Source organism: Salvelinus fontinalis, chromosome 3 (assembly GCF_029448725.1).
Source record: "Salvelinus fontinalis isolate EN_2023a chromosome 3, ASM2944872v1, whole genome shotgun sequence".
NCBI lineage: Eukaryota > Metazoa > Chordata > Actinopteri > Salmoniformes > Salmonidae > Salvelinus > Salvelinus fontinalis.
The window spans coordinates 28,541,368-28,565,011 of record NC_074667.1 but is presented as its reverse complement, the minus strand read 5'-3'; the positions used below and the strand labels follow the sequence as shown (position 1 = coordinate 28,565,011).

At 42.8% G+C, this 23,644-nt stretch overlaps 1 protein-coding gene across 6 annotated transcripts in view; it reads left to right on the top strand.

Moving 5' to 3' along the window:
* The window catches only part of LOC129843188 (plasma membrane calcium-transporting ATPase 1-like), a 176,993-nt gene extending 156,150 nt beyond the window's left edge, over nt 1-20,843 (top strand). For 3 of the 6 annotated variants that reach the window (XM_055911853.1, XM_055911855.1, XM_055911852.1), the window contains one exon: nt 10,514-20,843. In XM_055911853.1, the coding sequence (XP_055767828.1) occupies nt 10,514-10,756 (243 nt within the window). In that variant the 3' untranslated portion in view covers nt 10,757-20,843. Of the gene's footprint in view, nt 1-2,107; nt 2,319-10,513 lie in introns of all 6 variants that reach the window. The other 3 variants (XM_055911856.1, XM_055911854.1, XM_055911857.1) reach the window with 2 other exon arrangements.
* The last annotated feature ends 2,801 nt before the right edge of the window (nt 20,844-23,644 follow it).

Sequence of the window (23,644 nt, the reverse complement as noted above, 5' to 3'; positions counted from 1 at the left end):
ATAATCCAGGGTTACTCCAAGCAGTTTAGTCTCCTCAACTTGCTCAATTTCCACATTGTTCACCACAAGATTTAGTTGAGGTTTAGGGTGTATTGAATGATTTGTCCCAAACACAATGCTTTTATTCTTTGAAACATTTAGAACTAACAGAAGAGAATGTCATGGTTTATTTTCTAGTTGTTTTCTCAAAACAAACCTAAAAGGTGTAGGTGTTCCCCTTTTAGAATACCTCCTCCTCTCTCTCCATGTGTTTTAGAAGGTCCCATTCTCCCTGACAATTCATCAGCCAAGTTGGGTCCTTTCTTCGGCGCGTGAGCGGGATTCTTAGGCCGTGGCGCTACAATAAAGCGAGCCTATGGAGACATTTCCAGAAGGCGAGCTTTGGTTCGGCAGTGCTGCTCTCCCCTCCTACAGGAGTGAGCTATAGGCAATCATAGCGCTAGCATGTCCAGCGGCTATGCTGTGTCCCTATGGGCTTCATTAGCCTTCGCTGACGCTGAAACGACGCTGAAACAACATACCTGCAGCAAAACCCCTGTAGAGTGGGCGAAGGATGATTAGCTTGTTGTGTTGTTTGGATGTAACCGTATCGTACAGCGGGTCAAAAAGAGTTCAGGCTTTCTCAGTCTGCCGTTGGGGGTGCGGAGGGGGGGAGGTGGGTTGCTTAACTTTCTTCTTTTTAACTGTTCCATTATCTACAGGGCTGTGGAGGACTCCAGTCCTATCTCTCTGGTGTCTATTTCTCTCCCTCACTCACTTCCTCTCTTTTCTCTTTCTCGGTCTCTCACACACACACACACACACACACACACACACACACACACACACACACACACACACACACACACACACACACACACACACACACAAACTCCAGAAGCCTATACTGTTTGTGCACCCTGTAACCTACTAACCTTCTACCCTCTTCATCAACTGAAATATGCAACTCTTTGTCTCACATTTGTTTCTGAATCTTTCTCTCTTCTTGAATTGGTTGATCTCTCTCTTCTCATCCTTTTTTAGCCCTCTCTCCCTTTGCTATTGTCCATTAACTGTCATTTTTTTTTATAAAGGAAAGACTCTCAATACGGTTGACCAGAATAATAAATAAATATATGTTTTGTCTTTCATATTGTGTTTAAGGTATTTAATTGAATGTGTGTAGATTTAGAACGAAATAACATATTTTACTGTTGACAAATGTTCCTCATTCACTGGGACACAACGCCATAATTGACCGTTCTTATTAGTTTCTTTCAAGTTGGTTTCTGTGTCGTTCGAGATTCCCATTCCGACGTTCCACTTCCTCAGTTCAATTTCCCTATTTATCACCCTCTTCCCGTCCTCTCTCCTTCCTCCATTTCTCCCTCCATCACACTGATAAAGGAAGCGCTGAGAAGAGATGCAGTCGAGCATTTCTCACTTTCTCCTGGGGAGGGAGGATAGAAGGGAGAAAGGTGTGTGGGGGGGTGATGGAGAGAGGCAGTGAGGTAATTAGGTCTTTATCTACCCCTCTGACTCCCCTCCCTTCCCTCTGTCTAATCCTGGTGGGCTGTGTGGTTCGGTCGTATGTGTGTCAGCACGGCTGGTTAGTCAAACACAACCAGGACATAATTGGCAAGAGGAGGACGACTTCGCACCAAACTTATCAGTGGCCTGTAGGAACACTCTGCCGTTTTCATTTGTTTCTTTCCCTCGCTCCTACCAGTGCCCTCAGTCTTTTTCCTCTGTCACAAAATAATATTACCCCTTTTATTCAGTGGCAGGCCTTCCAGTCCTCTCCCTCTCCATTCATCCCGCTCTTCCTCCATCTCTCCAATCCCCCGTTCGTCCCTTCCAACTAACGATTTAGGGATTTTCTACATTTTTACAATAACCACTGTCTGCTCTGCCCATACAATGTTTCTTTCTGCTATCTTTCCCTTCCTCTCTTTTTTCTCTCCCTTCATTCTCTCTATCTCTCCCTCTCTCATTGCCCCCTTCTCTCTTTCTTTTTCTCCCTTTCTATCTCTATCTCTATCTCTCCCTCTCTCCTTGCCCCCTTCTCTCTTTCTTTCTCTCCCTACGTCTCTCTGTTTCTTGTGACTGTGCTGTGGGCTGTTTGCAGATGGACGTGGTCTATACGTTCCAGACGGGTCAGGCTCCGGTCCCGGGGGCATTGAGACGCCAGCCCTCTGTGGTCAGCCAGCACAACGACGCCAAAACTGTCTCTAGCCCCACCCACGTAGGGCTTTCCTCTTCCTCCCTGTCTGCCAACTCTGCCGGGGCCCCGCCCCTTCCTGCAGCCGCCGCCGCTGCTTCCCCCTCCACTGCAGGCAGTGAGTGAGCGGTTGCGATGGCGACCCCTTAACAACCAGCTATCTTTTCTCTGCCGCCTCCTCCTCCCTCTCCTCCAGTCAGAATGCTGCATGACTGACTGTTTGATTGCTTGATTGAATTGCTGACATGCCGTCATTACCCCATCCACAGCCTGCCGATGCCTGCTGACTACTTCCTCTCTCTGATTGTCTTTCTATCTTTCTCTTGTTCTATGTCTGTTTCGTTCCCTTTCTCTCTCATTGTTTTATTTACTCTCTCCTCGGGTTTCGCACTCTCCTCGGTTCACTCTGGCTTTCCTATGGCTTTCCCAGTGCATCCTGGGGGTTGGAGTTCTCCAAACTCCTAATATGATCTGCATGTATTAACCCAGGTGAGACCTCGCCGTGAGACGAGATCATCCTAAAAATAATTGTCAGGAAGTAGAAAGAGCCAAATCTGTCTCAGTCCTAACTCTGAAAATCCTATCATCTGGAATCCTGACGTCCATTTTATTTCCCTGGCTGTGGTTGGTCCGGCAATACAGCGGCCTCGGTAGAGAGATAATTGGACTGGCTAATCTCACACAGGGTATAATCGGAAAAGGTTAAATCGCGCAGGCAGGCCCTAATCTGAGAGGCTGTTATCTGAGGCAGGGCCCAGGAGGTCTCACGAGGGTTAATAGCGAAGGGTTAATTGCATTTTCTAATAACCGTGCATCACTCCATTTCCTGAGCTGCCTCTGCACTTCTCTCTCTGTGTGTCTCTCTCTCTCTCTCTGTCTGTCTCTCGTCTGTCTGTCTCTGTGTGGGTGCGTGGGTGCGTGAGCAGTGTTTAGTATTTTTCAGATTCCTACTTCCAGTGGCTACATATCAGAAAGCGTGTATCTTCTACCTTCTCTCCAACTGTCACTAAAGACACGTAGGGCATCTTAAAGGGCTTGCCACGGTCACAGTTCATGGGCTGATAGCTCAGCCATCTCCATGTCCAGCCCTGAGGATACATGTGTGGAAAAGGAGAAAGTCAGTGAATGACTGAATGAGTGTGTGAGTGATTGATTCTGTGTCAGAAGTGATGTGGTCATCTGCGTGGTTAGTGTATAGAGAGTCCACTAGTTCTGGTGATGGTGTTGGACTGTTTTAGTAAGAGAGATGAGCTAAGTCGTGTGAGATATGCTAGTCAGCTTCCTCTGTACGGATGAGAGGGACAGAGGGATGGGGGATGACCTTGCCCTTTGCCAGAGGGAGGGATGGAGAGGTGAGAGGGAAGAAAAGGGGGACGTCATTCCTCACACCACGACACAGCACTTCCTCTCCTCCCCCCGAGACACACACATGCCGTCTGCCCAGCAACAGAGTACTGAGAGAGACACGCGCGCACACACTCTCTCGCACGCACACACACACTCGCTCGCACGCACACATACACCCTCACACCCTCGGAGGGCCGCAAGGAGATGGCTGACAGATGCTGCAGCTACTCCCTTCTCTCTCCTTCCCCCTTTCTCTCGTTCTCTCACACGCCCTGTCTCTCTTCTCCAGTTGGATGAGGCCCTCTCGTTTTTCTACTTCACATGCATCTTTCTTTCTCCCTTGCCCTCAATTTCTCTGTCTCTCTCGTCTTGTCGTCTTTCTGTCTTCTTCTTCTTCTCTTCCCTCTCTCCTCCCTCTCCCTGTCAGTCCGCTATTCAGGGAGGACTTATGACTCAGTGTGTGTTTTATTGCATTTTTTTTTTAAAGACTTGGCTGGCAACCCCAGAGCTGACTTCTTCCTCCATGACAGCCTCTGCATCTCACTCTGCTTTTTTCTCACTAAAAGGGATTTATGAGGAAGGAAGATAGGCATATAGTTCTACCACATTTTGTTATGTAAAAAGGGTGATGGATGCCTGTGGTACACTGGTGTGTCTTCGCAACCGCCAACACGCTCACACGAGAGGCACGCAGAGATCAGATAGATGAGAGGACTTAGAAACCTAGAGAACTACACACAAATGTAGACACACACACACACACATATTAGAGGACTTAAAGCCCCGGGCTTAAGAGGCAAGGTTGCAGAGACGCTCGTCACACACTGAGGTTCTGGAGTAAAGGAAGAGGTGGTGCAGGTAACGGATTTGCAAATTGAACTAAAGTTTCTGGAAAACGTGTGAATATGATTTAAAGGAAGAAAAGATGATTAGGACTGAAGAATACAGTGTGGAAAATATCTAAATATATGAAATAGGTCATGTAAGACTGAGAATACAAAGTGGAATTGAAGTAGCTGTTCTTTTTTTCCCCGTAACTCATAGGAATTTGTATCAGCTTTAAGGCTTGTGGAGTGTTGAGTCAAGCTGTCACCTTTTACCTTTCACCCCTGACCCCTATCCCCAATTTATGCACACATTTAGAGCTGCTGGGATGGTGGTCGTTTAACATGATCACTTCTTTTTTTCACCCATGACCTTTTCTCCTTTCAATTTCTGACCCAATTGCTGTAGGCCTTGATTCCCAAACCTTTTGCTCTTTTTCTTATTTGTCTTTCACTCTGTTTTCTCTGATACTATTCCCCATGTCGCACTCCTTCATCTCTTGCTTCTCTCGCTCTGCGTATGTTTCCATCCTCTCCCACTCTTATGTCTCTTTCTACTCCTCTGTCTCCCTCTCTTCTCCCAAGACGCTCTCCTTTCTGACTACAGGGTAACAATAACAGACCAGTCGTTTTCATCTTTGATTTACCATGTTTATTTGTGTGTGTCCGTACGTGTGTGTGTGACTATTTTCTTCCTGGCACAGAAATGGAGCAATGAAAATGGAAATATCTTTTGTTCGACATCACAATGCTCTCTTAAACAAACACATACCCACATAGCCAGAGAAGTCTGCCTGAAATAAGAATTTAAATATCAAGAATCATCACAGAGGTTGGATGCTGATTGGATAGTCTGTAGAGATGAGGTCCACATACAGGACACCAAAGTGGAGCTCATTTCTCGTCATAATCAGCCGCATCATGCCAGAGAACGCTCTGGAAATGGAAATGATTGGATTTGACCCTTTTTCATTTTTTCTTAGTTCTCTCTCACACACACATACTACTGTTCAAAAGTTTGGGGTCACATAGAAATGTCCTTGTTTTTGAAAGAAAAGCACATTTCTTGTCCATTAAAAGAACATCAAATTGATCAGAAATACAGTGTAGACATTGTTAATGTTGTAAATGACTATTGTAGCTGCAAACGGCAGATATTTATTTTAATGGACATGGGTGTACAGAGGCCCATTATCAGCAACCATCACTCCTGTGTTCCAATGGCACTTTGTGTTAGCTAATCCAAGTTTATCATTTTAAAAGGCTAATTGACCATTAGAAAACACTTTTGCAATTATGTTAGCACAGCTGAAAACTGTTGTGCTGATTTAAAGACGCAATACAACTGGCATTCTTTAGACTAGTTGAGTATCTGGAGTATCAGCATTTGTATCTGAAGCATCAGCATCAGCTCAAAATGGCCAGAAACAAAGACCTTTCTTCAGAAAATTGTAAGGTTATTCTTATTCTGAGAAATGAAGGCTATTCCATGCGAGAAATTTCCAAGAAACTGAAGATCTCGTACAACGTTGTGTACTATACCCTTAACAGAACAGCACAAACTGGCTCTAACCAGAATAGAAAGAGTGGAAGGACCCGGTGCACAACTGAGAAAGAGGACAAGTACATTAGAGTGTATAGTTTGAGAAACAGACGCCTCACAAGTCCTCAACTGGCAGCTTCATAGTACCCGCAAAACACCAGTCTCAACATCAACCGTGAAGATGTGACTCCAGGATGCTGGCCTTCTAGGCAGAGTTGCAAAGCAAAATCTCAGACTGGCCAACAAAAATAAAAGATGGGCGAAAGAACACAGACACTGGACAGAGGAAGATTGGTTAAAAGTGTTATGGACAGACAAATCTACTTTTGAGGTGTTCGGATCACAAAGAAGAACATTCATGAGACGCAGAAAAAATGTAAATATGCCGGAGGAGTGCTTGACTCCATCTGTCAATCATGGTGGAGGCAGTGTGATAGTCAGAGGGTGCTTTGGTGGTGGTAAAGTGGGAGATTTGTAGAGAGTAAAAGGGATCTTGAAGAAGGAAGGCTATCACTCCATTTTGCAACACCATGCCATACCCTGTGGACGGCGCTTAATTGGAACCAATTTCCTCCTACAACAGGACAATGACGCAAAGCACAGCTCCAAACTATGCAAGAACTATTTAGGGAAGAAGCAGTCAGCTGGTATTCTGTCTGTGCTGGCCACTCTATTATAGTCACCAGATCTCAACTCTATTGAGCTGTTGTGGGAGCAGCTTGACCGTATAGTACGTAAAATCAAATCAACATTTTATTGGTCACATACATACATACATACATACATGGTTAGCAGATGTTAATGCAAGTGTAGCGAAATGCTTGTGCTTCTAGTTCCGACCATGCAGTAATATCTAACAATTTCACAACAACTACCTTATACACACACAAGTGTAAAGGAATGAATAAGAATATGTACATAAAAATATATGGATGAGCGATGGCCGAACGGCATAGGCAAGATGCAGTAGATGGTGTAGAGTACAGTCTATACATATGAGGTGAGTAATGTAGGGTATGTAAACATTATATAAAGTGGCATTGTTTATTAAAGTGACTTGTGATACATTTATTACATCCCCCAAGAATTTTATTAAAGTGGCTAGAGATTTGAGTCAGTATGTTGGCAGCATCCACTCAATGTTAGTGATGGCTGTTCAACAGTCTGATGACCTTGAGATAGAAGCTGTTTTTCAGTCTCTCGGTCCCTGCTTTGATGCACCTTTACTGACCTCGCCTTCTGGATGATAGCGGGGTGAACAGGCAGTGGCTCGGGTGGTTGTTGTCCTTGATGATCTTTTTGGCCTTCCTGTGACATCTGGTGCTGTAGGTGTCTTGGAGGGCAGATAGTTTGCCCCCGGTGATGTGTTGTGCAGACATCACTACCCTCTGGAGAGCCTTGCGGTTGTGGGTGGAGCAGTTGCCGTACCAGGCGGTGGTACAGCCTGACAGGATGCTCTCGATTGTGCATCTGTAGAAGTTTGAGTGTTTTTGGTGACAAGCCGAATTTCTTCAGTCTCCTGAGGTTGAAGAGGCGCTGTTGCACCTTCTTCACCACGCTGCCTGTGTGGGTGGACCATTTCAGTTTGTCTGTGATGTGTACGCCGAGGAACTTAAAACGTTCCACCTTCTCCACTACTGTCCCGTCGATGTGGATAGAGGGGGCTCCCTTTGCTGTTTCCTGAAGTCCACGATCATCTCCTTTGTTTTGTTGACGTTGAGTGTGAGGTTGTCTTCCTGACACCACACTCCGAGGGCCCTCACCTCCTCCCTGTAGGCCGTCTCGTCATTGTTGGTTATCAAGCCTACCACTGTAGTGTCGTCTGAAAACTAGATGATTGAGTTGGAGGCATGCATGGCCACGCAGACAGGGAGTACAGGAGAGGGCTCAGAACGCACCCCTGTGGGGCCCCAGTGTTGAGGATCAGCGGGGTGGAGATGTTGTTTCCTACCCTCACCACCTGGGGGCAGCCCGTCAGAAAGTCCAGGACCCAGTTTCACAGGGCGGGGTCGAAACCCAGGATCTCGAGCTTAATGATGAGTTTGAAGGGTACTATGGGTTAAATGCTGAGCTGTAGTCGATGAACAGCATTCTTACATAGGTATTCCTCTTGTCCAGATGGGTTAGGGCAGTGTGATTGCGATTGCATCGTCTGTGGACCTATTGGGGTGGTAAGCAAATTAGAGTGGGTCTAGGGTGTCAGTTAGGGTGGAGGTGATATGATCCTTGACTAGTCTCTCAAAGCACTTCATGATGATGGAAGTGAGTGCTACTTGGGCGATAGTCGTTTAGCTCAGTCACCTTAGCTTTCTTGGAAACAGGAACAATGGTGGCCCTCTTGAAGCATGTGGAAACAGCAGACTGGGATAGGGATGATTGAATATGTCTGTAAACACACCAGCCAGCTGGTCTGCGCATGCTCTGAGGACGTGGCTGGGGATGCCGTCTGGGCCTGCAGCCTTGCGATGGTTAACACGTTTAAATGTTTTACTCATGTTGGCTGTGGTGAAGGAGAGTCCGCAGGTTTTGGTAGCGGGCTGTGTTGGTGGCACTGTTTTGTCCTCAAAGTGAGCGAAGAAGTTGTTTAGTTTGTCTGGGAGCAAGACATCGGGGTCCGCAACGGGGCTGGTTTTATTTTTGTAGTCTGTGATTGACTGTAGACCCTGCCACATTGCTCTCGTGTCTGAGCTGTTGAATTGTGACTCTACTTTGTCTCTATACTGACACTTAGCTTGTTTGATTGCGTTACGTAGGGAATAGCTACACTGTTTGTATTCTTTCATGTTTCCGGTCGCCTAGCCCTGATTTAAAAGCAGTTGCTCGTGCTTTCAGTTTTACGCGAATGCTGCCATCAATCCACGGTTTCTGGTTGGGGAATGTTTTAATAGACAATAGACAATCACCGATGCACTTGCTAATAAACTCGCTCCCCGATTCAGCGTATACATCAATGTTGTTGTTCGACGCTATCCGGAACATATCCCAGTCCATGTGATCGAAGCAATCTTGAAGCGTGGAATCAGATTGGTCAGACCAGCGTTGAACAGACCTGAGCATGGGCGTTTCCTGTTTTAGTTTCTGTCTATAGGCTGGGAGCAACTAAATGGAGTCGTGGTCAGATTTGCCGAAAGGATGGCGAGGGATGGCTTTGTATGCGCGGAAGTTAGAGTAACAATGATCCAGAATTTTCCCAGCCCAGGAAAGTAAGAAGTGCCCATCAAGCCAATTCAACTTGTGGCAACTAGAATGCCAAAGGTCTGCAAGGCTGTAATTGCTGCGAATGGAGGATCCCTTGACAAAAGAAAAGTTTAAAGGACACAATTATGATTTCAATTAAAAATCATTATTTATAACCTTGTCGACTATATTTCCTATTCATTTTGCAACTCATTTCATGTATGTTGACATGAAGCTCTGATGAAGGCCGTGAGGCTGATACGTAAGCTTATTAACGATCAGTGATACTATCAAGAGCAGTGTGTTTTTTCCTTCACGTATGTTTTCATGGAAAACGAGGACATTTCTAAGCGACCCCAAACTTTTGAATGGTAGTGTAGGCAAATAGATAGAGAGAAATTGTTTGCTCCCATTGTGGTGTGGTACAGATTATAGTCTAAGTAGGTTATTGTAGGGAGTGTTGAGTACCATCAGCTTCATAAGTATATTTGAGTGTGTTTGTGTGTGAAAGGCTGAGCGTGTACTGTGCGTGTGTGTTTGTGTGTATGAAGTGGATGTTTTTTCCCCATTTGCTGTGTCAACCTTTCATGCCCTCTACCAACGTCTTCTCATCATCTTTCTCCTCCTGCACTTTCCCTCACCACACTCCCACCAAATATCCCACTCGTCGTTGGTCGTCAACCAAGGAGCCCAACAGACAACTCCCTCCATCCCTTTATTCATTGAAGAACATTGAGATGCTGCCAGCTAGCTGTACTGTTCTGTAGCTGTGTGTAGGCTGGTGTGTTGGTGTGCATCCTAGCGTCACAGTGATAAGAGACTGCAGCTTGTAGCCTCAGATAGCACCGTACTGTATGTGTCAGTGTGTTTGGGGAAGGGGGGGGGGGGGGGGTTGTAGAATTAAGTAGCTGTGTTCCTGATGCTTGCTAAATATCCGTCCACCGTCATCATCAAGTGTTCCCACATCGTAAGTAGGTATTTTAGTATTGTACTGTGTTTTGGTGCTCTATTTTTTGGTGCTCTATTTGTTTGGTGCTCCTTCTCTATTTTCCACTCCGCTCTTATGTACTGTATTGTAGTGAACTGGTGTTTTTTTGTGTGTGTGATTTGGGGGTTGTTTGTCTTCCATTTGCTTTCTATTTGATTTAATGATCGGCGAGTGATCGAGACTGCAAAGAGCGACCATGACATTCCAGAATCCTTCACTTCTCACCTCTCACTGACCACCCACCCCCCCCTAGCAGATTACCCATAAACCCCTGCCTGTCTGCCTGACTCCTCTCATCACCATCAACACAGGAAGACCGAGCCAGGACCCTCATACTAACTGTCCTTTTTATTTACCTCTCTTTCTCTCCATCTTTCCCCTCTTTCTCTCCCCTGTCTCTCCCCCTCTCCCTCTCTCTTCGGTCTCTCTAAAAGATTAAGGTGGTCAATGCGTTCCGTAGCTCCCTTTACCCGGGGCTAGAGAACCCAGAATCCAGAAACTCCATCCATAACTTCATGGCCCACCCTGAGTTTGTCCCCCTGTCTGAGGAGGAGGCGCAGATCCCTGAGAGAGAGGAGTCCAGCAGCGATGAGGTGGATATGGAGATCCAGCCCATCCCCAGCTCCTCGACTGGGAGGGGAGAAGCTCCAGACGTCAGCCATGAGACCTCCTGCTGATCACCTCCTCTCTTCTCCGCTCTGATCTATCCATCCACCCCTGTCGGCCAGCTGGCTTCCCCCCTGCAGTTCCTCTCCTCCACCATGAGGAGGACCAGCGGTGCGCCCCTCAGATCCTTAGACTCATCCAACAGAGGGTGCACCCAGAGTGGGCAAGGGGTCCCGGTGCCAGCGCCTCCCCCTCTTCACCTCTTCCCTCCACTTCCTGAACCCTACACCCACCTCTCACCTGACCACCCCCACCTTGCCATTCTCATCGGCTTGCACTGACTGTGTCGCGTGTGCCCTTTAAGTCTGTGCAGAAGAGTGACATGCAGAGCATCCAATCACATTGTACCCCTAACTCATGGGTGGGAAGGACCATTTGGGGTCCACCAATCTGCTTCGTCGAAGGCCGTAGCCTGTCCGTCTGTCCATCTTTGGGGTTTTATATCAGTTTTTTTTTTGGTTTTACCTCAGAGTAGCCTAGAACTGAAACGCAACATGTTTATCCTTCTGTACTAGCTTATACTCTGCATACGCTAACTGGCACAGAACTTTAAGAATATACCCATATGTACATTAATATTGTATGTACATACATGTAACTGCCAAAATAAAGAAGACACTTAATTAAGTGAGGGATACAAAGTATATTGAAAGCAGGTGCTTCCACACAGATGTGGTTCCTGAGCTAATTAAGCAATTAACATCCCGTCATGTATACAAATACCCAGTTGCCCATTATTTTGGCTACCGTGGTTAGAAGAAGAGGCTGAACGCTTATGGGAGATTCTTGAGCTGCGCCTGAGACAGCATTTTCCACCACCATCAACAAAACACCAAATTATGGAATTTCTCGTGGAAGAATGCTGCCGCATCCCTCCAATAGAGTTCAAGACACTTGGAGAATCTATGCCAAGTCACATTTAAGCTGTCGTGGCAGCTCGTGGTGGCCCAACGCCCTATTTATGACACTTTATGTTGGTGTTTCCTTTATTTTGGCAGTTACCTGTATATATGCTTTATAGGCTCAACACAGCTCCCAGCTGATTTGGATGATCAGACGTACATGGCCCATGTGATTAACAGCAGCTTTCAGCTACAAAGTTTCTCTTCTCTATTTCTCAATCTGTGTTTAAATTGTACAGCATGTATGCATTTGATCTGTTTTGAAGCAGGATGTACTAATGGGCTATTCAGTTCAATGCAGGAAACCATGTCTTCATTAATTCTGATACACTACAGCTTTTCAATGAATTACGTTCAATCATCTAAACAACTCACTTTAATTTGGTTCTTCTGGGTCCATTTGACATGATTCCATTATGATTTATCCTGTTTTTGTTGAAGGACAGTGTAAAGAATGCTATGATATTTTAACAGAAAATTGAATTCTCTTAAAACAACATTTTCAAAGTAAAGCTTGCAGCAGGCTAGAGCCAGAGAGCACCACCTCTCTGTGGAGTGGTGTCATAGCAAGACGATGTGGAGGTAAAAAAAGGGGAAGGGGCATCGCCCTCATCCGATGACCTCATCCTTATCTCATCCAATCAGAGTTCTGGTTTTCCCTAGCCCCTTGAGAGTAAGTTGCTTACGAAACTGCCTCAATATGGAGTAAGATTAAGAACGTCAGAGTGAAGTGAATGATATTTCACCCCCATCTCTCGTATGCATGACGTATATTATCCATGTCTCATCTGTGTTGAGTAGAATGGGAATTTAGAGATGGGTTATGTGAAACATTATTTGGGGTGGGGTTAGGACGTACGTATTCCTGTGGACAAAAATGGGTCATTGTTTTTGCTTTAGTCTGTCTCAACAAAAAAAATCCACCAAAAAAATAAAAGTCCACACAAATACATTCTCTGTAACTTAACAAGACAAATCTAGTCCTCGTTTTACACTGTTGACAAAGGGACGTTGGGCTTGTTCCTGTTAGCTCCGGTGTGAGTGTGTTATGTTGTTATCGAGCATCACTGTGTTGGCAGCAGAGTGACACAGGGGACTATCGATCTCTCCCATCATGCCTCTGGGAGAGCCAACCGTGAGCGGCCCAGATATAAATCCAATATCTCCCCCTCCCTCCTCACCCCGCCCCGCTCCCTCACACCCTCCCTCCTCCGGGCTGCTAGGATAGGGACACGGCACATCCCCACATGTCCTCTAGGGTCAACCAACCACAGATAATGGCGTAACAATAAGAGGAATACTCTAACAAGAAGAAGAAGAAAAAATACTCAACCAGAGATGTGTATGAGAGCTCCTGTATTCAGTAGTGTATGTTGTTGTCAGAGGTGTCATGCCCGTAGGGGGCACAGGGGCACGTGCTCCCTCAGATTTGTCATGTTTAAAATATATTTTTGGGGGGTCTTTTTTTCTCTCTGTAATACTACTAGGCACCTAGCAGTTTTATATAACTAGCTACCAAGGAACCATTTCAGGCTATCAATACAGTTAGAGTAGCTAGCTTGTCATCCTCTTAGCTGGCAAGGTTGGTAGACTTCAGAAAAGCAAGCAATAACTAAATGTACTGAATAAGACTCACATTCCTTTCAATATTTTACCAGAGATGCAGAGAAGTATATTTAGTTTCTTTAAAAATAAGAACCACCAGTCAGGTGGATACAGACAGCTCAATTGGTATGCTTAGATATTCAGAAAAATATACATTTTTTTTACATAGAATTAAGCATAATGATTATGGCTCTAGTTTACAGGGAAAAAGCTGCTTCAGGTGTTAGAAAAATGCTAAATTCTCCAATTTACGGTCGGGGGGCTTACCACCCCTCCGGACCACCCCCCAGCCATCCTCACGTACTTTGTGCCCCCTAAGATTTTTGGGGTGCATGATTCCCCTGGTCATTGTTGTATATGATGGTAGAGAGAGTGTAAACTTGGGCTGACCCCCTTTCCCGCCTCCGGCCACCAACTCTGTGACAGAGATTGTGACGCCCTCGACAGGACGTGTGCTATCGATTACCAGTAATGTACTACTGCCATATTTTCAACCTTATTTTCATATCTAGGTTGCTTACTTCGATAGAACCCTCTGGTGATACGCCTTTTCTACTTACTCAGAGCCATATTTTCTAGGTTGTCGTTGTTGTTTTGTATCCCATCGTTATTGAGGTTTCCTTTCTGTTCCCCCTGACCAAAAAAAAAAACACAAAGACAAAACAATGTGTCACTGCCGATACAGTATATAAGTCATGGACCACTACGATGTTTACAGAACATAGTCAGCCTGCTCGCGCTGCACTTCACTCAACCGGCTAGTCTCCTTCATTCCCTTGCTTTCGTGAGTCTTAGTACATAGTTATTGGGGAAGCTTTCTTGCATGATTTTCCTAGAAACTCAATGTTTTGTTCATTTTTTACAATTCTTCTTCTGTATTTTTATATTAAGTACTTTTTGGAATATATATAAATATGTATAGGCTGAAGAGTTTTGATGACAGTACAGACCATGAATAAGATCAATCGACAGTGTAACATGTTTTTGCCGTTCTATATACAGTATATTTATGCCACATTTGTAAACCATGCTTGGTCGTCTGATGCTGGGGCTAACTAAATTAAAATAAACTGTTTACTCACTGTAGGTCATGTGATTGGACATACTCTTTCAGCAATCTAGTCTTACCGCCCCTTTCCCCTTCACTATATACAGTCTTAAAGAGATAGTATCTTAAATTCTGCTATTTCTTTCAATAGCTTTAAGGGATAGTTCGGGATTTAGGCAATGAGAACCTTTATCTACAGTACTTCCCCAGAGTCCGATGAACTCGTGGACACCGTTTTTTATGTATCTGCGTCCAGTATGAAGGAAATTAGAGGTAGTTTCGGGAGCTAATGCTAAAGCAATTGTGCTAACACTAGTTAGCAACTTCCTTCAAACTGCACAGATACATAGATATGGTATCCACGAGTTCATCTGACTCTGGGGAAGTAAATAAAGGGCCTCATTGTCAAAATCCCGAACTATCCCTTTAAATCAAATGTGGTCCAATAAAAGTGAGTGAAGTGGTAGTATACAGAACATTGAAGATATGCTAAATTAATTGGGGGTATATATATTTTTTAATCTCTATATAAATATATTTGTTAATTTTTTTCTGTTCTTTCAGACTAATATGACTGCGAGTTTAACTTATTTTGTGAGAGGATCGGTGCTCTCAGATGCTGTTAGTCGACTTGTCAAAGAGGGCATGAATTTCATCCAAATTCGGCATTACCCTTTTAATTCTAATGGCTTAGTACACTGTTTATGGGAAGAGAGTAGAGCTGTTAAACCGGTAGTGACATCACTTCCTGTTTTTGTCCATAAACAGAAACTAGATGCCTTCGATGTGGTGTCCGTTCGACCATTAGACAGTCTCATTTTGGGGACACATTTTCAATTGGAATCCTTTCTTTTCTTCTGACATACTCTATTTGGAAGACTGCACTTATACATTCAATATGTGTAAATGTTGTCATAGAATGATTTTGAACTTAACTTTCAACTCTAGGTAATGAAAAGGGGGCAATCAGTCAGGGATCACCGAGCATAGCTTTAAGAATGTTCTGCCAAAGTCTTGCTTTGTACAATCATTGCTTTTTTTGTCCTTTTTATTTTTGCACAGATTGTTTTAAACGATTATTGTCAGGTGAAGGTGTTTTCCTTATTTTCCATTTTCCCAAAATAGCAAATGTTTTTGCATGTAAACGTGGACAGAGAATACAAAGAGCTTGAAGCGTCACTAAGATTGTCCCTCTTCTATTGCCATGGCCTTGGTTCTGCTGTTGTGATCTCTTACTGGTTGCCCTCCCATTCCATCCCACAGGTGAACATATACTCCATCCTCTAGAAACGCCCCAATGTTTTTGTTTGTTGTTTGTTTTTTGTTTTTACCTTGGCACAACTGTACAACAGAAGAAGACCAACAGGTCTGTATGTCTGAGGTGGAGGGAGAACTAAAGAACGGCTAGACCGACCTGATAAAGCCTATGTTTGGTTTCTCTGATGGATAAGCCCACCGTGGCTTCTGACCAATCTGTTCCAAGACCTGTTCCTCTTATTGTACAGGTTTCAATAATGACTCATGTATGACAAAATGAAATTGCTAAGGCATTGTGCAATAACTGTTAACTGTAATGGACTGCATTGCTTCTCTAAAGCTTATCTTTCTTAGATAGCTTTTTTTTCTTTCGATTTGGGGGATTTCTTTGGGGAAGCTTCTCCGCAGTTGTAAATAAATAAAAAAAGAAAAAGGTTTGAAACTGGAATATCACAGATTAAAGTCATAACCCCTTATTTTACGTAGGACGATATTTACCCGAACCAGTTCTTGTGTTTTAATACATTTTCAATTGTATCTAATTGAGAAAAGACCGAAAAAAGAACTTTCTGTCATTGATATGATGCACAGTAATAGACACTGGTGTTATTTTTGTATAAACATAATACCATCTATGTGGCATGCATGACGTATAAACAATTTTGTGGTTTAAAGCAGTATGTCCGACCTGGTTGATTGGTACTTTCGTGTTCTGTGTAGCTTAAACCACGCTGTACTAAAAGAAGAAAAAAATACCTGCATTTGGGGGAAAAAAGCTAAGTGTTTAATATGTGTTCAATGTTCTGCATGGTTAAGTATGGAATGAGACATCCCAAACGTTGACTTGCTTTCAAAACAAAACTTGCACGTACAAACTCGTACACATTTTGACTCCGTTTCTGTCCCCCGTGAAACATACACTGAGAGGATGCTGCCTTGAAGACATGGAATGGATGGATGTGTGCGTGAATGGGACTTAAATTCAGTTGCACAAAGATCTGATCAATTAAGGGTTTTATCTGTAGGTAGCAAGTCCCTGTTGGGTGCGTCATCACTAGTGTTGAATGATTCCTACTTGGTTATTAGCTAAGGTACTTCTTGACTGTATCATTGTTCATTCCCAATGTGTCTCACAGCAACCATGCAGTCTACCATCCTACTTTACCCCCCATCTCACCACAGAGGCCTGATGTGATAACCAACAAAAACGCCATGCACACAACACTGCTGTTTATCATGCATAACACAATAATAGTTTTGCAGGTAATATTAGTTTTATTTATCCATGAGAAAAGTCATTACTTGGGGTTTTATTGTTGGCATTTAGAAATAACATTCCTAAATCACTACCCCCATGCTGAATCTATTTCACCACCAAATGAGAAGTAATTATGATACCACGCTGTTCACTGTTTATTCCATCATCCAGCCACAGCCACGGAGAATCACTCTTTACCAAGGTAGGCATCTGCTCATCAACTCATTTCACACCTATCACATAAATCGATTTCTTCATTGCCCTCCCTCAACTCTCTCTCCTCTCTCATTCCATCTCCGTCCATCCAAGGACAGCGCTCATCTGTCAGTGCCAAACAGCAGTCAACCTTTCTTCTAGCTGCAGCATCGAGATGTCTGAGATTCTTCACTGGTTTATTCAACAGTTCTATCCATTATGGTAGTTTCTTTTTAGTTGACGCTTTGAGGCTCGTACACAAATCGACCACCACAGTTTGTCTTTCTCCCTTTCGATATCTTGCTAGTTGTTTTTTTCCTAGAAAGGCTGTCGCTCTGTCGGTGAGACCTGTGTGTTTGTCTCCGTGTGTCTTGGGGCCCCAGCTTTCCATGTTGATAGTCCTGCACAATCTGCCCAGACTCGCTTAGATTACCAGGGCTCAGATCTGTGTGTGTGTGTGCATGCAGTCACCAAGGGCTATGGGGCAGAGCAGAGATGTTTCAGAGGCCATATGTCTCTTGTCTAGTTAAAAACACATGGCTAACTTGCTCTTGTACCAGAGAATAATTTGATCTCAGTAACAAATGAATGGTATTCTGCTAGTGTCAACAGCAGCCTAGCTTGTCTCTTCTCTACTCAGTGGGTTGAGCTACTGGTCCAGAGGAGTAAAGACATAAGAGAGAAGGAGAGCTTCTCCTCTATTCTTCCTCTGAGTCAATGTCGTTTACATCACCAGTTACTGTGACCATCACAGCTATGCCTCGTCTTAAACACTGCTTTCAACTGGTGTCTCTCTTCATAGCTATGCTGTTGAAACCAGGCAGTTCCATAGACCCAGAGATATTCCGAATTTCTGTTCCCAAGGAGACCTGTCCGAGAAGGCGGCTGATTGGCTGATCTGAGCATGTTGGAGTGACTGCATTCCATCACTCATTCTGGTTGGCTTGGTGTGAACATAATTGTACAACCATTCTCGAAGAGCACTGTCTTGTTTTGTTATCTTGAACTGTGTTAACACTGACAGCTTTTGAAATGTGTTTTGCTAATTTCTCTCGCACTTTGGATGAGCCGTTGTTTCATCACCCTGGCCTGTGCTGACGTTAATGCAATCATGACTAATTCTGACAGGCACTCGGCGTGGTTTGGTGTTAAAGTGAAATGCGTTTTGGCTTCATGGTCATGGTCCCACAGCGCTGAGATACTGAAACAGTCAGGCCTGTTGTTTTTGATTTGACGCAGGAGAAACAACCGCAACATCAAAGATAAGGGAGGAATTAAATTGGCTGAAATTGTTGATTAAATACGTTGCTGTGGTTCCTTGAATTGTGTGTGTGTGCGCATAATAATGAATGTGTGAATATGTGTGTGAGGGTTTGTATTGAAGCTCGTTTTCTGTGGGCACGGTAACAGTCTGCAACAGTTCTTGGAGGGCCTTTTGAGCAGCACTTTTCCTCAGTGTGTGTCTCACCTGACAAACATACAGACACAACACATACACATTCGCTGTACTCTCCATATCCCCCCTTTTGTAAATAAGATTCATTATCATTCTAAAATGTCACCCCTGTTTTCTTCAAACTATGCAACAGTATTCTACAATTATAATACTATTGTTTAGTTATTTTCACAATACTTCTCTTAAAGGCCCAGTGCAGTCAAATGTGATTTTCTTGTGTTTTATATATATTCCCACACTATGAGGTTGGGGAGAGTGGGTTAAGTTGAGCCTATGGGGTAAGTTGAGCAACCCTTGTGTTAAGGAAATCATAAACAAAATGTATAATTTGACTAAATATTTAAGAAGGTCATTTCGTGGAGTCTGTGAAGGAAGAAACCATATGGCGAAAGTGGTAAGCAAGTTAGATCCAAAAAACAGATTTTAGCAAATCAAATGAATTCATTGTGTCAGAGCAGCGTTTCCCAAACTAGGAGTCTTTTGAAAATGGGGTCGCGAGAGAAACTCTGAAAATAACCAAAACATTATGTCCGTAACCTCCGGTAGCCGCTAGAAGTGGTTGTAAAAAAACAGAGCCATTTCTGTTTTCTTTGTAATGTGTGTCTCTTTCTAATGGTTTAAGTATTTAGTTTCCCTCTACAATGCCCACAATGACTCAATAGAACAGAGTGGACAAGACCTGGCAATAAGTCAGGCTGTTGGAAAAAGAAAATCATCCACAATACATTATTTTCTACACAGTAGATCATACAAAAGTATTGCCTGGTGATTTTCTGAACTTCTCAATACCTTTCTGATTCATTTTAGGCACTTCAACCCATACTTCCGTCACAATTAAATACTTTCAAAAATACTTTGACTGATTTGTAATGGACTGTCATAGCCCAATTAGAAAGTTAACTTTGTCAATTGATTACATTATTTTCTTTATATGGTGGGGTCGCGATTCATTTTAAATATTTCAAATGGAGTCGCGGGACAAAACCGTTTGGAAACCCCTGTGTTAGCGGTTTCATGATGCTTGCATCTAAACCAAAGTAGATCATTTTAAGTTGTTTTATACATCAGTTTGGGTCTCTAAAAGCTTCAATATGAGGTCCTAAACCTAGCATGAAAGTGCATCCTTGTAGCTATGTGGGATAATATAGTCAAAATGTGTTTGCCTTGGGGTAAGTTGAGGCAATGGTTGAGCAACTGGCAAGTTGAGCAAATTGAAGTGTTTTCTTCCAAGGCATAATGCAAGGCATTATCGCTGGGATATGAAGTAACAACAGGGTCTGGCCTTTGTTAAACGTTGTACATTTTGAAACACTTTTCTTAGGTATTAAGCCTTTGTTAAAAGATGCTTTAAAATGATTCAAATGCGATTTGTGATTGTTGAGTTGTATTTGGGAAATAAAGATAGGCATGGTTTTAGAAAGGTAGTGATAATATTTAATTTAGTACAGAAATTTGTAGGAGGTTTAACTTATCCCATACCCGGGATAAATTGTGCCAAGAGTCCACTTTTTTGGGACAAACTACGTTTTCAAAACTGTAATGTTTACATTACATTAATTCTGACTATTTCCAGGGATGCACAACATCCTGAAATACATGTAGATATCTTTGTTAGAAAGAATACTATTTCCTTGACAGAGTGATGCTGAATGTAAACAATGGCTCAATTTACCCGTCTCCCCTACTGTGAAATTGTGAAAATTATGATAATGACTGTTTAGTGTAAGAGCTGTTGAAAAGACCACCTGAAATCTTAGGATGTTTTGGTGGGATGGAGTTTCGGCCTGCCTGGTGATATCTCCAGTAAATTAGTTAATAGACAAATGACAGCTAGTTTTCAGTTTTCCCCTCCTCACTCAAACCACTCCCAGACATTCCTAGCAAAATTGCTCTTTGCTACGAAGCTATTTGTACTTATTTTTGACCATTTCAATTGAAAACAATCACTGTAAGGTACCTAACTGTTACCCTGAAATGATTTGCTATTGAGATATAAAAAAAATAAAAAAAATAAAAAAAAACAGCTGCATTGGACCTTTTAACGCTCTCCTCCTCTCTCCCTCTCGCTCCTCTTTCTTTTTGTCTGTGTGCTTGTTTATGTCTCAATGGATGCAGTTTCCCATATTTCAATTCTTTATACTAAAAGAAAAGCCGGTGTATTAAGTATGTGTGTGCACGATGTGCACGCGTCCTGAATTTGTCTTTACTCTTTTGTAATATATGATCATGTGGAATGCCTTGGTCTTTATGTCCTGTTGTTTTGAATTTAACAGAACAAAAAAAAATGATAATCAAGCAATTGAGGTGAAAGTTATTATAAATATATATATATAAACAAATCTATATACATAAAATAAAGCCATTGGAATTTGAAATACATTGGTTTCAGCGTGATTCTTTTTGTCATGGTTCATTGTCTTGTGATTCAAGTCAGCTAATCTTGTGTTCAATCACTATTTCACTGAAGGTTTTTGTTTGTTACTCTATGATACAGTATCACATTTGATCCTTCCTCTCAAAACATTCAGGTCTTCTGGTTATGGAAAAAGTCCATGCAGCTGATTTTCCAAGAATAGAGATGTTGCTCGAAGAGCGTAAGAAAGAGTAATTTATTTATCCTCTTTGTCCATTCTTTTCATGTTCGTCAACTTATTTTTATTCCGGATCCTTCTCATTTTTCGCAAATATACAGCATTTGTTTCTCTGTCATGAAGTCAAGGTCAGAAAGGGTTTTAATGACATCAAATAATTGATCAAACAGCACCACCGTGTGGGTAACATTGGTATTCCAACATTGGTATTCAATCAATCCATCAATCAAATTCCCTGTACCATATTTTGTATCTGAAACAGGACTGTTCAGATTATAGCATTAAAACATTGAGGTTTTCCTAGGCTATGGCCTAAGAAATTATGTACATAGCCAATTGATTTATCAATTGAACTGATATTTGGGCAAGAGTTGCACAGATCTATCTTTACCTACTAAATGAGAACTACAGCACACGGTCTTATTCTGTGCTTAAGCAGGCAGCTTGAGTGTGTTTACAGGGTCACCAGGGCCTAGTTTATCAAAATGAAAATGAATCCAGATCAAAATGATCCTGTGTTGGGTTCAATTCTGTTCCCCTTTAGATGTGGTCCATCTTTACTTTGGATGCAATTTTAATGGTAAACTGAACAAAATCTCTACCATATCACATCATATGATACAACAAAGGACATTTTACATAATCCCATGACATGTCTATGTCTTTCTAAACTGAAGGAGGAACACAATATGAGATCTGGATTGAGGCAACACACAATAATTTGATCTGGATTAAATGTTTTGGAAAAACTGGGCCCAGGTGGATAGTACTGGTAGTATGGTACCAGATTTGATTTGATGCAGTAGAGCCTGGGTGTAGTAAGACCATCACACCACTAGAGGGACTATACATTCTGAATCAATGGGGCGGCAGTAGGTCAGGGCTGTGCAAGAATACTGCATACTCCCTTCCCTCCTAGAAGTAATCAATGTTCTGAAAAAATGGATTGGTTGTAGAAACGTTGAGACCCAATATTGTTGTTCAGCTAAACTCAGTTGGACAATTAAAGGAAAGACGGAACATTGCACATTGATGCACAAATAAGATATAATATTTACAATGGGTGAATCTTTCATTTAAATTAATTAAAAGTAGCTTTGTTACCTCATCCTGGTTTGAAAACACAGGGTTGGCGTCTCACTACAATGGAATCGTGTTGGAACTTTTAATGCCAACATGGTGACCGTTGAAATTTAAAGCATTAACCCAGCTGAATTCTGTCTGCACATTTTAGTGGCCTTTTATTGTCCCCAGCACAAGGTACACCTGTGTAATGATCATGCTGTTTAATCAGCTTCTTGATATGCCACACCTGTCAGGTGGATGGATTATCTTGGCAAAGGAGAAATGCTCACTAACAGGGATGTAAACAAATGTGTGCACAAACTTTGAGAGAAATAAGCTTTTTGTGCATATTGAACATTTCTACGGTCTTTTATTTCAGCTCATGAAACACGAGACCAACACTTTACATGTTGCGTTTATATTAGTGTTCAGTGTAGTTGGTTGCTGGTCAGAGGTCTACAAAAGTGAGAGAATCCAGCGTTATAAACGCATACCGTAACTGCCCAAGCTCTTCCTTCTTTTCTTTTTCCTTTTCTTTTCTCCTCTCTCTCTCTCTCTCGCCCACAGACCTTTAACAGCAGGCTGCATTTCTCACCTAGGGAAACCTGGCCCCGGAAGGTGTCAAGACGACTGCATTTCCAGTGGCAACTCTCTCAGTGCCGTGGTAACGGGAGACTCCACTGTGGCAGGATCATTAGGGGGAAGGGTTGTGTTATGTCAGAGACCTGAAGAATAGAACAGCTCTAAGGCCCAGGCATCTTAACTAGTGGTGAGGAGAGGTGGGTATGCTAACGGAGAAGTTCAACCTACTGCCCACTCAATAACAGCAGACTCAAAGTCTCTTCTCTGTTTCTTCATGCTTTGTGCTACAGTTTGCTGACTGACGCTCAAGTTGAATCCGAATGCTCCTCACAATGCCCAAGGACCCTAAAGCATCAAGATGTTGCTGAATAGCCTTTGTCTTGTACTTCACAAACACTGTAAATAAGATTGATTTTGGTATGCATTGGAATGACAAGCACCCCTATTCAAAGCGCTCTCTTTTCATTTAATGGTCTTTCAAAATTGTCTTTGAGAGAAATTGTTGGACAATGCTGATAAACCCTCTCCTCCTCCTACCTGTCAATAAACCAGACAATGTAGACAATACCTCAACTGATGAAAGCTATCCAAACCCCAAATCCTGAACATCAGAGGAATTAAATTATGCTGATACAAATAATCTGATGAATTGCACGTTTTCCCCTCACATCCCTACCTCCTCTGGGAAAAACACCAGTCAAAAGCGTATAGACACTAGACAAAAAGCTTTGAAAATCCATTTTGGGATTGGAGTTTATTCCTACATTGACTTGGCGATTTGAACATACTGTATATTAGCATATCAATGGCAGAGAATGATTTGTGTCTCTATTTTGAGGAATGGAAAAAAACGGAGTGACATTTTATCTTTAGCAGTGTGACGTGTGACTGTGTAGCCTAATTAACAAGGGGTGTGAGTGTATGTGTGAGGTCAGCTATG